This window comes from Photinus pyralis, unplaced genomic scaffold, assembly GCF_008802855.1.
Source record: "Photinus pyralis isolate 1611_PpyrPB1 unplaced genomic scaffold, Ppyr1.3 Ppyr1.4_LG5, whole genome shotgun sequence".
Lineage (NCBI taxonomy): Eukaryota > Metazoa > Arthropoda > Insecta > Coleoptera > Lampyridae > Photinus > Photinus pyralis.
The window spans coordinates 10,648,466-10,665,511 of NW_022170596.1; the positions used below are offsets into that span (position 1 = coordinate 10,648,466).

The 17,046-nt window shown below is 37.2% G+C and overlaps 2 protein-coding genes across 2 annotated transcripts; both read left to right on the top strand.

The window, feature by feature from the left end:
• Positions 1–2,485: 2,485 nt before the first annotated feature.
• LOC116171091 (general odorant-binding protein 99b-like) lies at positions 2,486–3,077 on the top strand. The gene is made up of 2 exons (XM_031487759.1): positions 2,486–2,546; positions 2,605–3,077. The coding sequence occupies exons 1-2, from the start codon at positions 2,490–2,492 to the stop codon at positions 2,944–2,946; spliced, it is 399 nt and encodes a 132-aa protein (XP_031343619.1). The 5' UTR covers positions 2,486–2,489; the 3' UTR covers positions 2,947–3,077.
• A 9,255-nt stretch (positions 3,078–12,332) lies between these two features.
• Positions 12,333–13,528, top strand: LOC116170158 (adenylate cyclase type 5-like). Its single transcript, XM_031486376.1, has 6 exons — positions 12,333–12,544; positions 12,597–12,743; positions 12,791–12,949; positions 13,002–13,146; positions 13,198–13,295; positions 13,348–13,528. Exons 1-6 carry the CDS (start codon positions 12,369–12,371, stop codon positions 13,526–13,528), a joined length of 906 nt encoding a protein of 301 aa, XP_031342236.1. The 5' UTR covers positions 12,333–12,368.
• Positions 13,529–17,046: the final 3,518 nt, after the last annotated feature.

Sequence of the window (17,046 nt, forward strand, 5' to 3'; positions counted from 1 at the left end):
AATGATGGATATTTTTCAATCCAACTGTCATTCTTTGCTATAAAAACAAAACCCACCTTCAGTTACTGGTCACTCAAATGATTATAGAATCATCTTCATCCTCACATTGCACATTGTGTACAGTAGTGCGGCGGTTGCTTATAGAGGAGCCAAATCTCATAAATAAATAGTTGCTAAACCCGACTAGCTCTTTAGGGGTAGTAAAAAAAACTACTTTTCGTACTTCCGGGAGTAAAGTAACAACTTCACTCCATTATGACAAGTACTGAAGTGTCACTTTTTGTCCCGCCGGGATTAAATTTAGACGAAAATCCCGGAAGGATGTAATTACTAACAAGGCAATTTCAGTAGGTTGTTCCACATTTTGTATGCGGCACTACTTCATAAACGCGTCGTACTGCTGCTCATACAGTTTTTTGGATTTCGGTGGTATCAATTCTTTACCTACTTTTTATCAATATCAAATGCACCTCTGTCACCCACCACCAAAATTATGACACTAGCAATGACAGTTTCCAAATTATTTTTGTTACCATGGCATAGGGATTGTCATACCAACGCAACGTTCCTATGGTAACTTGTTAAGCAGCGATTTTTTGAAAGAACGCGTTCTCTAACTCCATACAGATTTAAGTGTTTCAGTTTCGGAAGTACGAAAAATATCGTATATACCTTGCGACTGAAGTAGTGGTCTTAATCCCTCAGGTAAATTACTTTACCTTCGGGATTAAAAGTACTACTTCAGTCCCGCGGTATATAATGTACTATTATTCCACTGCCATTTTTGTTATATCCACTTGACGCCCAAAAGTTGTCGGTTACGTTACAAATAGTTCTTTAATTATTTTTGAATCAGGCCAAAATCGTTTTTATTATTGCAACGGGTTCGCATATAAAGGGGGGTGGACCCTCCCTTCTTTGGAATAAAATTTTAACTTTCTAAGCTTGTTCGTAAAGTTTCGAATATATTGGCGTAAATCAAAAAATGAAATAGTTCCAATTTTCAATTCCCATAACAAGTCTTCCCATTTACGATTTTCACTAGTAAATTCATCCCAACTAGATCAATTGTTGTGGCCACGACCTTTGTGAATTACCCCTAACTTAATGCAAAACCTGTCAACAATATACGGCACAATTTTTTATACACAAATTACCATGAGTTTCGAGATTTACAAACTAACTAAATGAAAACTGAATTTTTCTATCAAATTCAATTCAAATGGGTCCATAAATGGTAAAAATACCTAACGGCTTCAAATTTGGTTGATATCTTTCAGAAAACATAAATAATTTGCGATGATCTTTCTTAAAGATAGGCAACGTTTAATTTTACATAAAAATAAAATAACGGTACCTCATATAAAACTGGCCTTCTGCAGGTGACGATGATAAAAAAAAATAGGCCACGACGCTGATTCGGAAAATTAAAGAAAATAAAACTGTACATTGGAACTTCCGTTCAGCGAAATTCATTGGTAAATTTTTCGGTGAAGCAAATGTTTTCTGCGCGTAGATTTTTGACCGGTTAGTCCCTGTGTTTATCCTTTTTTTTTGTTATTGTTGCATACGCGCCGAAGCAACTGGCCCCTTTGTAGTGAACAAAACACCGGCCCGTTTAATTGATTAGTCCTTGTTCCTTGAAATACGTTCGAATTAATTCATTCTTGATGTTACACACAATTCCGTGAAACCCGCGTAGTTAAACTGGATAAAGAAAGAAACTTCAATGAATAATTTTTTGAGTTTTACCCAATCAAATTTTTTATTCGGTCAGTCAACTGCATCTGGCAATGTGCCCATGCAAATGGCTGACTTTGGGGCCCAACCCCTACGATGTAGCAGTATGCGCCTTAGATCCATGTTCACTTATAGAGAAATATATGGACTGGTGCAGAACCACACTCTCCATTATCATGCTCTGAAATTATATCCACAGGCTAACATATTTTTCATGAATGGAAACTATCAGAACCGTCATGGACTCTCTTACGCGTGTTATTCTGAGCTAATCTTCAAAGTGTCAATACTTACTACAGTCCCTTGAAATTGTATGGGTCAAAGGCACACTGGTACAAAGTACTACACCAAGAAAATTAACCTCAAAATCATTTCTGAACAAACTACAAAAGTTTTCCGTGCTTCGAAGTCTGACAAAAGTAAAACTATTCGATTAAATAAAATCAAATCTGAGTATGTTGCCAATTGAACCTTTCGTAGCCCGCATTTAAAATTACATTTCTAATTTCTGGTGCTGTTAAAAACCCTTTTATGGCATCCTGTTTTCCGAAATGCAAACACATTCTCGTGGACCATTACACAAGCTGATGAATAAATAGGTTGACATTTTTACATTAAATAGAGAATTAAATTGTAATGATACTGCTCAAGCACACGATCATAAAAAATTAACGATTGAGTGTCAGAAAGCGCAAGTATAAAAGTGAAAAGCCGTGGCATCGTTTGTGATTCGAACGAACGTTGTTACAATGAGGTTCATTATTTTTCTACTGTACATTTTTATAGTGAAATCTCATTCGCAGAGGGTTTGTATTTTTTTATTAATGTGTTCTCAGCTGAAAATATTTAACATCTTTTCTTTAGATTCCAGAAGACATTCAAGTGGCTTGGAAAATCATCACGAAACCTTATCACAATGCGTGTGTGATGGAATCACACATCGATCCGTATCTAGCGGAAAACTGGGTGCGTGATTTTCACATGCCAGACACGCCAGCGTTCGGGTGCTTTATAAAGTGTCTTTATCTAAATCTGAATTTTATGAAGCCAGATGGAGCCTTCGATGTACACGAAATGGTAGATGTAGCTCATTATATGACCCATGATTTGGCGCGAATATGTTTGAAGGACATAGACGTTGAGAAGAATCACTGCAAAAGATCATATAAGTTGGGCACATGCATCGTGAATTCATTAGTCGTATAGCTAGATGGTGAACACGTAAAGTTATTACAATTACAATCTTTAATATTTGTTTATATGGCTCGGGCAAACGTCAGATAAGCCACAATTATGTCCACACATAGGTATGACTTATTTTTGGTTACTTATTAACACATACTTCGACCATTTAAACCTGGACTGTGTAACGAGTGGTTTGATTTCGCGCCAAATTTCATTAAAAATTTCGAAATTCCTTGTCATGATAGTGCAGGTCACCCTGTATATTTCATTATTTGTTCCGGTTAGAAATTTTGTGTTTGGGCATTTCGGTTTGCTCAAGACTATGGTCCGATAGATTTAATTTCGCTCAGATTTAATTTCGTCGTGGGAAGAGTGCAAAGCTGATTGACGTCATCATGAGTAATGCGAGTTTTTTGTCGTTCGTTTATCAACTTTGGCGCCGTCTAGACCGAGAATAGGAGCGGATATAGCACCGAGCCATCAAGAGATAAGGAGTTTTCCACGTCATCAGCAGAAAACCGTGAGATCAGTTTTAGTCAGCAGTTCTTTGAGGTTGACAACGAAGTTAGAGGGGGTTAAGTCTTCTTTATCTGAACCAATGGGAGAATTTCTAGCGGGAGCCATTTTTGTTTTATGGTAATTTGGGTGTGGTTTTTTCATTTCAATTCTGAAGAAGGGGAGCGTTTTAGAAGAGACTCGCGTTTAGTACGTCGAGGGGTCAACACGTACTTTGAGTGATCGCGTTTTAGAAAAGACTCGCGGTTGGTACGTCGAGCGGTCAACACGTACTTTGAGCGATCGTTTTGGCGGTGTGAACCACCGGTTTATTTCGGTTGCTCCCAGTTGCGTGCTTTTTGCACCCGTTCCGAAGTGTTATTTTCTTTTCGCGTTGATTTTTTGGCGAAGAAGAACCAAGTTTCAATCAGGTGATATTTGGGCGAACCCTTGAGCTTCACCCCAGTTTACTTTGGATGCAGTGAATCGCGTTAGGATACGTTGTGATTTCTCGAGGATATATAAATCAAAGTGCTGCCCTAGTCCTCAAGACGCAGAATTTCGGGATCCGCCCAGGTGGAATTTCCTACTAGTGCCGTAAGGTCATTTGTCGAAGGAGCGCTGCGTTTCGGAGAGATATTTGCCCCAAGAAGAGCTGGTGAAATAATACTTTGAACCATCGCGGTTTACCGTCGGATAGTGATCATAAAAGTTTGTGTTCTGCCGTACCGCTAACTCAAAAATCCGTCTCCCGCAGGCGGTCAAAGTTAATAAACTAATAAAATAAAATTAAATACACGTGCTGGGTAGAAACTTTGGCAACTAGCCGTCTCCCACTCGCCACGCGAAGGATTTCCGGGACTAAGTTTCCGTTCAAACACTAAACTTTGCTTTCGTTCCGAGGAAGGATAGGCACCGTGGATTTTTGTTTCCGTGTGTTAAATTCAAGCCACCCCCTAGGAAGTCACAGAGACCTAAGTGTCAGGTTTCATCACATCCACCCTGTACCAGAGGAAAGAGCAGTTCACAAGATCGGCTCTACAAATGTTGTAAAGGTTAGTCTAATTAAATTTGTAACATTCTGTAAAATTCCACTTTTTGGTAATTAAGCTATAGTAAAAAAATTTTTGATTTGATTGTTTATTAAAGTCCAATGAACGATTACCAAAGAGTAGGATAAATTTTTGTGTTTATTTAAATAAGTCCCAGCCCATGCTGGATTAAAAACCGATTACCTGTTGTTGCAATTTTCAAACTGTAGAGGATGGCCACCCCTTGAGTAAATTAGTCTCACCTGTTAGGATTTTTTATTTAGTTTAGTTGTCATTGTTAAGCTAGTGTTTTTACAAGTAGAAGAGAAGAACTGCTAGATCCCTGTAATTTGTTTGTATCTCTAATATCATTTCAATATATTATCTATTTGGTTTCAATGTGTCTTTAACGAAGAACGAGGGGAAGGAAAGAGAGGAGTAGGAGTTGAGGAAGGAGACTGTTAGGCGGCAGGTTAAGGTTTGTTACGCAGTTTCAAAAGAGTTAAAAGCCCACCGATTTGAGTTAGCCGGAGCATTTATTTTTATCGATTGAGCAGCCTGAGAAGAAGACGGTTTGCCTTGCCGGGCGGAACCGATGGTAATTTTCAAGTCCAGAAGGAACCCCCGTAGCAACTGCTAGCGTCGTATAATATTTAATATAAAAATTGAAGCCAACATCTGCAGCGCCATCACTGGGTATGACTAAAATGAGAACTAAATCCGAGGCGCTAAATATGACATTTGGAAGAACAAGTATATCCGCACAACATATTTATACGATAACTGTTTAACTTTATACTTGATGAATTAATTTATATAATAAATAAATTTGAAGTAGCTATAATTTTTGAATAATGATACCAATAGATCGTGGAATAAGCTCTTATTTAACAAATGTACATGTTTATTGCAGCACTACCAAAAAACCAAACCTTCTTAGTATCTTCCTGATTGTTTTTATTTTAAAAACAATAAATTTTGATGAAGCGCCATTTTAGCTGGGATAACAGTCGTGAGCGAAGGAGTAAACAGAATAAGATACACATGCAGGATAATATTTCACATCGATCTCAATATAAAAATAAAAGATGGGGGAGGGGCTTCTCGTGCCCTTACTGTATTGTACATGACTTTGAATTCTTAAAAATTTTTCAATTGCTGTATACAGGGTGGTGTTTTTAAGTAGACCATTAGAAGTATCTCATTAACGGTTTGGAATTTTGATTCGAAACTCATTACGTTTTATGAATAATCGATCAAAAGGAATCATTTAAAAATATTTTCAAACGGAAAATAAACTCTCCTCGAAAATATTCACCCTCGTATCACCTAAAAAAAACCAGCTTCGAAAGCTTCTATGGATACGATAGAAAACTCGATCACGAAGGCTCTTCTGTATGAGAAATCACTCTCACTCACTAAGAAACTTGCTCCAAGTAAAGTTTAATGTTCATCCCATGCCCTCCCGACACCGCGTTGGTACATGATTACTGTTGTTCCGTATAACGAGCCTATTATTTTGAAACAAACACGCCCCATAGCAGAAGTACCCAAAAGTGTCAAGTTTAGGGTTCATGCTCACCTCGGGGATAAGGGGCCGTGCTTGTTAATCCTTCTGCGATCGAACCGAGGATTAAACAGTTCGGACAGTAAAGGCATTTTTTAAAATTTTGAGTATGAATGTATACGTTCTTGCACGGTCTTTAAGTTTTTGTGACTTACAAGGACTCCCTCGTACAATTATTTCCTGATGTGTTATTTTAGCAAAACATCTAACTTCATGAGACGACCGGGTACCGAATAATTTACTACATTGTCAGAAGCAAAAGACAAAAAACTTCTTTATGAAATCTATTGTTCTGTCTGTCTGTGTTCCGATAATTGTTAGTATGATAACTCAAGAACGGAAATAGTATATTGAAAGACAAGTGTTACAATGCGACCTATTGTAATACGACTATCTTGTGGCACGAGTGGCGACGCGAAGCGTAGCCACGAGTGTCCGCAAGATAGGAGTATTACAATAAAGCATTGTAACGCGCGTTTTTCATACTATTTTTTCTATTTCGGTGCTTAAATTTAATTAAAAAAATCATTATCAGAAACTATAGGGAACATTAGAACTAACATGTTTTATGTTGGGAACACTTTTTATGCCGTTAAGTTTTAGGTTGGCAGCGTAGTATAGTAAGACTGACATTTTGAAGTTCAAACATGGAAGTACCCAACGAAGTACCTACTTCTACTAACTAGTAACTGCCAACTTAAGAGATGAGTTACCAAAAAAAACGACTATAATCACTGTCTTTGTACAACTGTTTTCGGCCGAAAACAGTTGTACAAAATCATCATTGTGACACCGAAATAGAAAAAATACTATAAGATACACGTGTATAATTGGTCTTTAAAGCACTTGCACCTCGTTGCGCGTGCTTTAAAGACTTGATTATACACTTGTATCTTAATATACTATTATATTGATTAAACTTTCAGTAGCATACATCATACCTTGACTGACTAACACTTCAGTCTATTCACTACTATCATTGAATAGCGAAATCACTCAACGCTACTATCAATCCCATTCCAAAGACACTTTCAGACTGCCCGGAGGATTTAAAATACCAACTCGAGCTGATCGGGTGTACATTTTGCATATAAGATGGGAAGATATTGAATACTTGCTGTTGTGGTTTTGTTTTTATTAGTTAACCGTAGCATGATGAAAAACCACACAGCAGTGATACCTATCTTTTGTAGTTCGCGCGCTGAATAGCGATTGAATACAATTTTACTCAAAAAGTATCCATTAGGCTCAATTAACCCAGAATTGACAGCATACATTAAAATCGACCCCAAATTCACAAACTTTCCACAGTAGAATGACACTTTTATATCACCAATTAATAAGCATCCTAGAAGCATTTACTACTATTCCATTCGATGTAATAATGTACATGTCATGTCATTACTTAAGAAAGTAAATAATTTAGTTACAGAAGGTTCAACTAAATAATGGATTGACTGGAAATGGAGACAAGTTTGTTATTGTTAACGTAAGCTTGATAAATCGAAAATCCGCACTTCACTGTTCCTGTGGCGTTTTCAAGCCGACACTTTACCTAGTTTTTGTTAAAATGGGCATGAGTTATGTATAAGGAATAATTCGCACTGATATATTTCTGTTATATTCGAAGATCATTTGGCAAAAAAACCACTCCGTGACGTACTGTTTTTGACACGAGACAAATTTCCAAATTAAACTTTCAGATTGCCAAAAGACTTAGACATATACTAGCGAACGAGGCTTCTCGTACCAAACAACACGTCGCCAAATAATTAACTCGTGTCTTGTAGACAACGAAAGTTTCCTGCTTTAATTAATAATTTTAATCAGTAGCTACTTCAGGTAAGTCGGTTTTTTTTGCAAAAATTAGGACGAACAGTAAATCGGTCGTTCTGAAAGACGAATTTCATTCGAAACCAAATTATTGTTCTTACATTACTACTGTATATAGGCACTAAATAAACCTGTTAGGGAAATGTTGACGTTTCCTAATCATTCTACTATAATAGGAATAACTTCATTGTAAATAAACTGCATGTTGATTTAGTTGACGGTCAGGTAAATAACTTTAGTCTTTGTCTCTCGGTGATAAAATCCCCATCTCTTCCAGGGTTTACGAGCGTTTTGACTGAAGGGTGTGAAGTACCCAATTGTTTCAAAACTAGGTGCAGAATAAATGATAGTAATATAATATTCAATTGGGATCATTATTTTATTTTATACCATACCTACACGGTGTCCATTTTTCGAGTGCCACTATGGGGATCTCACTTATCTTGAGAGATAGAAAGTTGGTTAAATGGGGGCAAAGTTGCCAATTTTCGTGCCGAATAAGAATCTGAAAAGAAATTTGAAATATCTTCAAATAGTTTTGAAGATATCGTAAAAAAACGAAAATTTCTGATTTTCGTTTTTAATTTTTTTCTGATAAACTAATCGTAGTAGACATTTCTAATTAACACATTATTCGGACACTTTTTAATGGAGATTTCAAATATGGCACTGTTTTTAATAACTTTCAAGATGTCGGAGAAACACGTGGCAACTTTAGTTTTTCTTATGGGCGCCATTTTGAATTTTCACATTTTGAGATTACGTTTTTTTTTCTCTTTACAACGATATATCACGCATGGTGGTGCAGTATCACATTTTTCCTAAAAATGCAATTTTTATTTTTTTGAAAAGTGTGCTTTGGAAAAAGAAAACGTTCATTTGTTGTGAACAAATGTTTGAACAGTTTGATCCATCTGTCTGGTTGCAGCGTTCTCAGAGAAGTAGAAATTCGATTTTCATCTGAACAGAATTGAACTTTCGTTTTGCAAGAATTATAATTAAAATTAGAACAAAATACACAACAACATGTGTTCAAATTGCCCACCTCCTAATTCAGAGCACAGTGCCACTCTCTTCCTAAGATTTGCTATGGCTCTTGACACATCCCTTCTTCTAATCTTGTGCCTCATTGTTCCCCACAAAAAATAGTCCAAGGGAGACAGGTCAGGTGACCGCACCGGCCAGCGTACGTCGCCATTATTAGCAATAACATGATTGGGGAACAATTCCTATAAGCATTCCCCAACCCACCTAGCATTATGGGGCGGTGCGCCATCTTGCTGGAACCATATTGAGTTCAAACGATGAAGAGAAACGTTATTGTCAATAAAATCGGTTAGAAGTGTCCTCAGGAAATGGAGGTACCGCATTTAGTCTCTTAAGGACCAATTATTGTATCGCCCAATAAACCGATCCATAGGTACGTTAACGCTAAAACGTATTTGTGATCGTCGTTCTTGAAATTGATGAGAATTTTCAATTTTCCAGTAATGTTCATTGTCAAAATTTCAAAATGTTTACCGCTTGCAAAATTGCCTGCTCCTATTCATTGGGTCTATCACCATATTACTGTCTACATCTTTTAAAAGAACCATATTCGCTCAAGTTTTTATGCAGCAAACAAAAATACCTCAAACTAGATTGTTGTCGCTCCTGATAACGCTGGAAGTATGTTGCAGCAGCCATGTGGGCATTTCGATGAAAATGTAGTAAATTCAGATCATATCTATTTGATCTGCACTTGAAAATTGAATTGAAATAAGTCAACCTTTTGTTCACAACAAAAGAAAGTTTTCTTTTTCCAAAGCACTCTTCTCAAATAATTAAAAATTGTATTTTTAGGAAAAATCTGATACTGAACCACCATGTGTGATATATCGTTGTAAAGAGAAAAAAAGACGTAATCTCAAAATGTGAAAATTCAAAATGGCGCCCATAAGAAAAACTAAAGTTGCCACGTGTTTCTCCGTCATCTTGAAAGTCATTAAAAACAGGATGCCATATTTGAAATCTCAATTAAAAAATGTACCAATAATGTGTTAATTAGAAATGTCTACTACGATTAGTTTATCATAAAAAAATTAAAAACGAAAATCAGAAATTTTCGTTTTTTTGCGATAACTTCAAAACTATTGAAGATATTTCAAACTTCTTTTCAGATTCTTATTCGGCATGAAAATTTGCAACTTTGCCCCCATTTAACCAACTTTCTATCTCTCAAGATAAGTGAGATCCCCATAGTGGCACTCGAAAAATGGACACCGTGTAGGTATATTAAAGTGACATTTTAATAGGTTTGAATGAGTAGGCTAAGCCGTTCTTTAACCGTAAGGATAGATATAGTGACCACTTTAAACATTAGAGTGGATAAAGTGAAACAGACGATTGTGCATTCTAATGACGTCTGTCATTCTTATTTCAAATGCACGTTATAAAAGGACGTTCCGAACATATGACAATTCTGTCTTTATAGCGATGGCAGAATCTAAGCTTACTATTTTTGACGTCTCTAAATTAAATTCAGAATTGTCAGAAGCTTTAAAATGGCTCCTGCTATAAAACAAAGTTTTGTATTATACACGACGATAAGGGAAAATCAACCATCTCGTGAAAGTTAATTAACATCTTTCACTCAATGGTTAACATATCCCTTTATCGTCTTGTATAATAAATAACTATTTTTTCTCGCCAAAGGATTAACTATACGAGTACAAATTTTCATTAACACAGTTCTTGGACACGAAAAGAAAAAACTGACTTGAAAAATCCTCGAAAAATTCTATCCGGGTCGCACAATGGGTTCGAATAAACACACAATTAATTGACTGATAATGAAAAAATTTTATTCCGAAACCCATGAAAAAACGGTTACACAAAATTACTGAAAGAAAGGCAAACTTGCAAAGCTTGTTTCAACAAATTCCTCCGCACGCCGGCGTTCTACAAAAAAAAGAACAAAATTTTAAAATCACTTACAGTTTTTTTAACGATACTAATAATCTGGTCGTTCAACGGTTTACGATCAAAAAAGGTGCACGTAACACACAAACGGTAACAGCTTCTGAGCTTCACTTTTCTTTAGGACACAAATCAATCAAATAGGACGGAATGCCTGAATAAAGGTAGCGTAAAGAAACGTACGCCTTCCAACCGTCGCGAACCAGCTAGCTTGTAGCGTCCTGTTTGCAATATTAAACGAAACACCACTTTCATAATAAAATATAGATAAAACACCAATCATAATTAGCTTTTGTTGTGTATTCAGTTAGTTTGCAAGCAGATTGGTGGGTTAAGTAAGCTATGGATAGTGACAGTGTAAAATGCGCCCTCGCGACAGAATTATGTACGGGAACCCTCTGTAAATTTCCAATAAAAAACATACTATTTGGCAACGAGGCTGGAAAAAAAATGTCGCAGCACTTGTGTCTGTGTTTAATGAACATTAGGGCAAAGAAGCTCCCTTGTTAACCCAGCTTCGACAGAATGCGTCCCCATTTACACTGAACTGCAGCGCACATCTTTGAACACCTGCTCCCGAATCAGCGGTAATAACATGTGTTTTAACTAAATCTCGTCCAATAACAAAAAATCTTATCGCAAACGACTAGATGTGCCTACATTTTAACACGCAATTTCACGTTTTGCACTTAAATGAACAAATCTAAATAAACAATACGCAAATACAAAAAATACTACGAAAGGTCAACGAGCTGCGACAACTTTCTAATGCTGAGATTTCGTGCTTCACTCATGGAACAACCAAACAAAGCGAAAATCCTATTATCCTATATAAACAACAGTTGAATGCCACATCTTGGAGAAAATTAACTTTTAAGGTGTGTTCAAAGAATTCACAGTATGGAACTGAGAAATTTCAGCAATAGGATTTTTTGACTCATAGATGAGGACATAATTGACAAGGTCCCAGATTTTATTTGTGTAAAAAGGGTAGAGTCTCTCTCGAATGTTAAGCCGTCCTTGTCCATAGATTGTAGCTTTTAAACAAAGATTGTAGTAATGCGCCACAAAGTACCTACAACTGTTAGTTTTACGCGTTTCGCGTTCTTCCCAAAAGCTATTCAGATCTTTCTTTTATGTCTAAGAATATATGCACCAATTCCGGTACCAATCGGTTCAATCGTTTGGCCGAAAATGAGAATACAAACAGATATACCGGCAGACGGACTGACAGACCGAAATAATCGAGATTTTGTTTGATTCGAATTCCTGGTGCTTCAAAACGTGTATTTCCGTCGAAATAGTGGGGTTTACCCCAATGCATACCTCCCTTACTAACGGGCGGATGGTAAAAAAACGTATACTTTATTTGCCGCCTTTATTTGTGTAAATCTACGAATAACAAAGAAATAAAAAATTAGATCCGCCATCCTTTTTCCTCCCAGTAGAGGTCAAAGGCTTGGCTTTGATCACTAGACTGCTTTCTGAAGCAGATGAATACATAAACATTTATTTTTCAGGAAAGACTGTTACTCTCCGTACTTCCACGACATGTTGCCATGGAAATGAAAGCCGACATCGCCGGCCAACCTAAAGAAGCACAATTCCACAAAATCTACATTCAAAGGCACGATAACGTAAGCATTCTATTCGCCGATATATGCGGATTTACGACACTATCCGATCAGTGTACGGCCGAAGAATTGGTACGAATTCTGAATGAACTCTTCGCTCGGTAAGATTTAAATTGACCCGTTTAAACTTTTCGATTACTTTTCGTTCGCCAGCTTTGATCGTTTGGCGTTCGAGCACCACTGCTTGCGAATAAAATTGTTGGGCGATTGTTATTACTGCGTGTCCGGTTTGCCGGAAGCGAGACCGGACCACGCGCAGTGTACGGTTGAAATGGGCTTGGACATGATTGACGCAATTGCGTAAGTGATTTACTTAAAAAATTCAAGGTAGTGATCCCCCTTTATAGATTGGTTAGGGAGGTAATGGCCGTCAACGTGAATATGCGGGTGGGAATCCATACCGGGCGAGTACACTGCGGCGTTTTAGGATTGCGAAAGTGGCAGTTTGATGTTTGGTCGAACGACGTCACTTTAGCAAACTACATGGAGAGTGGAGGAATACCTGGGTTGGATTCGTGAGATAACCAATTGGGGATGTGGTAATTTTAGGGTTTGCAGGAGGATTCATATAACCAAAGAGACTCTTTTATGCCTAAATGGGGATTACGAGGTAGAGGCTGGAAATGGTGGGGACCGAAATACATATTTGAAGGACCATAATATTGACACCTACCTTATAGTTCCTAAGGACTCGTACAGAGCAGTAAGTAGTTGCGCCCAAGTACTTATATGTCATGTTATGGCGTGCTTCCAGACCAAGAGGCCTCACCAGGCATTCACAATGAATGGAGACATATCAAAAGAAATGCGAGTGATGGGGCACGGATCTCAGCATGGGAAACATGGCTCAAAGTAGGTCTCTTCTTTCCTGTAAGACATATCGATTATTGTAGTATTTTTTAAGTATTACCTCCAGGTTGGGTTTTGGTGATACAGTGGACGAGAAAAACCCAGAAGACGAAGTGAACGAATACTTAATGAAGGCGATTGATGCAAGAAGTATAGATCGATTACGAACAGAGCACTGCAGGACTTTCCTGTTAAACTTTCGAGATGCACAAAAGGAAGCAAAGGTATGTGAGTAACTAATGTCTTTTGAAATCCATATTTTATTACAAAACGCTAGAAGCAATCAAAAAATTAATGTAGATTTATGGTTTGTAATGACTAGGTATATAAAATTTAAGGAAAAGATATATCACTCACCTTCCTCCGTTAATCATTATTTTTTATGGGGTTGAAAGGATAGATGGGTAAAGGGAAAGGAAATGGAAAGAGCATGGTTAATTATTTACACCGATCGCGGATATCGATAAGAGCATTGGCCAAAGAAATTTGTATCAGCCCACCTCATGCGCACCAGGTTTTGCGACAAATGTTAATTCTCTCGCTAAAATTGAAGGCCACGAAATCTTATCAAAGTTTCCCAAATAAATTGAAATAAATGCATTCTCAATCTATTTAAGTAAAAGAAAAAATAATTAAAGGTAACTTCAACAAGTTATTGTACTCGGAGAGTGGCTAATGGAGATTTTCAATTGTATCGCCATTAAATAATATGCAGGTTTCAGAAGTTATTCCTAATGGCAAGAATTACTATTGTCGGCACGTCTCATATATTCTTAGAACGCATTTTGTGTATACCGTTTCATATTGCGAAAATAAATATGGGGAAATATTTTCAGTTTTCTGCATTCAGATGTCATATTGTAATAAAACGTGGCTGAAATAGACCTACACTTTATTCGCATTTTAAGCCTATGTAGTATGTTTTAAAAATTCCTTGCGCGATACATTCCGTAAAGGCTTTTTTATTATACCTGAATCACAATCTCCGTTTTAAACACTCAAATGCGTGCGAAAAAAGGCCTTTAAAACACACGTGATTTTAAGTTGCTAAGTAACGATACTTGAAGTTTTTGAAACTGTCATCTGGGTGAAACAAAAATACTCTTAGGTCGCTTTCTGTAAATGCAGAACATTTCTTTGGCTTATACCTACCCTTTGGTTGAAGCTTTAACAAACGTGCGTAATTTAGGGTATGCTTCCAAATCTGATCCACTTTTTAATCGCAGCATTGTCTGAAGTTTTGAATGAATGCACCAAAAGATAGAAGATTTAAATACCTTTGACATTTCCTTCATATATGCCAGCATTATCGCATGCATTTAAGACTTCCTATTCTTACTGGCTTTATTGGCATTTGGTTTTCACACCTACCAACGTTTGTTTAGATTTTACAACAAGCGATTTAATGGACGGTGTATTACCTTTTTCCACGAAAATCGTTTTATTCGCAAAGACGATGATTTTTATAAGCAAACGTCAAGTGACACTTCGATGGCAATCGTGAAATTACGAACACCCAGCCCACTTAATTAGACATGTATTCGAGTATAACGTCAATATCATTGTATTTCCTATTTCTAAATTATACTGCAGGTATAATAAAAAATACTATAAGATACACGTGTATAATTGATCTTTAAAGCACTTGCAACGGGGCCTGATATCTAAGCGTGTCCTACCTGTTTGGGTTCCTCTGTCATGGAGGTCGTAAACAATCAAGTAATGGTAACTGAGAATATTAACAACTCACAGAATATGGACAACCGTACCTTTGCATCTGTAGCAGGTATACAATCGGAGCCGAAATATAATTTTCCCGAGAGATCCCAAGGTATCATCTTTCTTGCCATTGAAGGAGTATCGCTATTTGATTACATTGTTGGAGTAGGTACCATAATAGGTCCAAAAAATGTTACGTTTGCATCTCGCATCTCGGGTGGGCGCATATGCATCTTCCTTGCGTCAAAATCAATGGTAGATATCTTTATAAGAGAAAATAAAGGTATACAAGTTAAAGATAGCTTCATAGCAGCACGTAAGCTGGTATCTCCAGCAACTAAAATCATTCTTTCTAACGTTTCTCCAGTAATTCCAAATGACATTTTGTATGAGGAACTTAAACGATTAGAGTTAAAGCCGGTCTCTCCAATTACTTTAGTGAGTGTAGGCTCTCCCGATCCTAATTACAAACATGTCCAAAGCTTCCGTAGGCAAGTGTATATTGATTTAGAAGTAGGTTCGTCAATACCCCCTACGACGTTGCTAGCTTATGATAAAACGGTTTTCAGAATTTTTTTGTCGAATGACGATCTAGTTTGCTTTGTTTGTAAATCTAAAGGTCATAAAGCGTCTAAGTGCCCTTCAAACTGCAGCTCGAATAATAAAGAGTCAAATGACAATACCATGGAACAGTTAGTCACTCCAGTTCGACAAAGTCGCCAATCATTAGTAGAGATGGACTCGGAAGAGCCAATTAGGACATCCGAGGAATTGCAAGGTAGTGAATCAATGGTACAGATGGACTCGGTAGAGTTCAATAGGACATCCGATGAGTTGAGACCTAAACGGGCACTTGCGTCATCCTCTGCGGAGACTACAGCGTCAGGTGGCACATTTAAAAAACCCGCGAAAAAAGCAAAGCGTTCCGATTCAAAGGAGTCCCTATCGATAGAAAAGGATTCCACGTTGTTTACGGAATTTAAAAATGTTTTTCAATCGAAACAAACGGTTATAGATTATGATAGTTTTTGCAATTTTCTTATGCGTGCAAAAGGTCAAAGCAATCCCTTTCCAATAGCTAGTGAATTCTGTGAGGATAAGCAACAATTTGTTGAGTTAATGATTGAGTGTCGAAAAGCGGTCAAAACCAATCGACTCAAAGCACGCTTAAAACGCCTGATTACTGGATTCATTAAGCTCCTTCCAAGCTTCAATACGCCCACGGATTACTCAGAAAACAGTTCAATCGCTTCACAAGATTCCTTCTTATCGGACCAAGAGCTAGAATCGCTGTGCGATCCATCATCCTCTGAAACTGCGTAAACGTTTTATTTTGCTTATTTGTCTTTACTATTTTAATTTTATTTTACATATTACATTTTACATAATGCATAATAACAATAATTATAACAATTTAAACCTTTTGCAATGGAATATAAGATCTGTTGCTGCCAATAAACCGAATTTAGAATATATGTTAGCAGAGTGTAACATCCATATAGCCCTTTTAACGGAAACCTGGTACAAAAGTAACCACATAGATTTTTTTAAAAATTACACATTAGTAAGACACGATCGTACGGATGGTTACGGTGGCCCGTGGCGCCGCTATACTTGTACATAGAAATCTTCAATACACTCCGTTGAATATTAAATCTGATAATGCTGAAATTAGTGTGTGTGGGGTCAAGTTGCTAGATCTTGATCTGAATGTAATGTGTTTATATAGGCCGCAGGGTTACGCGAGTAACATAACAGAAGGCGAGTATTTGCACATGTTAGGGCAATTAGGGAAGAGGTACATGGTGGGTGGTGATATGAACGCACACAATAGGGCCTTTGGTTCATCTAAAAACGATAACGCGGGAAATATTCTATTAAAAGTAATAGATGGGACTAATAGCGTGTTTTTGAATGACGGATCAGTTACGCGCCTCGGGCGCCCAAACGAAGCGAGATCTGCAATTGATATTACATTTGCATCGCCAGGGATTGCTACTCATATCACTTGGAAGGTAATGGATGATACATATGG

Bases quoted from the DNA above. Each gene is read 5' to 3' on its own strand.
- LOC116171091 (XM_031487759.1), top strand. From the start codon at position 2,490: ATGAGGTTCATTATTTTTCTACTGTACATTTTTATAGTGAAATCTCAT. The intron at 2,547-2,604 runs GTTTGTATTTTT...TCTTTTCTTTAG, and splicing joins TGAAATCTCATTCGCAGAGG to ATTCCAGAAGACATTCAAGT.
- LOC116170158 (XM_031486376.1), top strand. From the start codon at position 12,369: ATGGAAATGAAAGCCGACATCGCCGGCCAACCTAAAGAAGCACAATTC. The intron at 12,545-12,596 runs GTAAGATTTAAA...TTCGTTCGCCAG, and splicing joins CTGAATGAACTCTTCGCTCG to CTTTGATCGTTTGGCGTTCG. The intron at 12,744-12,790 runs GTAAGTGATTTA...CCCCCTTTATAG, and splicing joins GACATGATTGACGCAATTGC to ATTGGTTAGGGAGGTAATGG.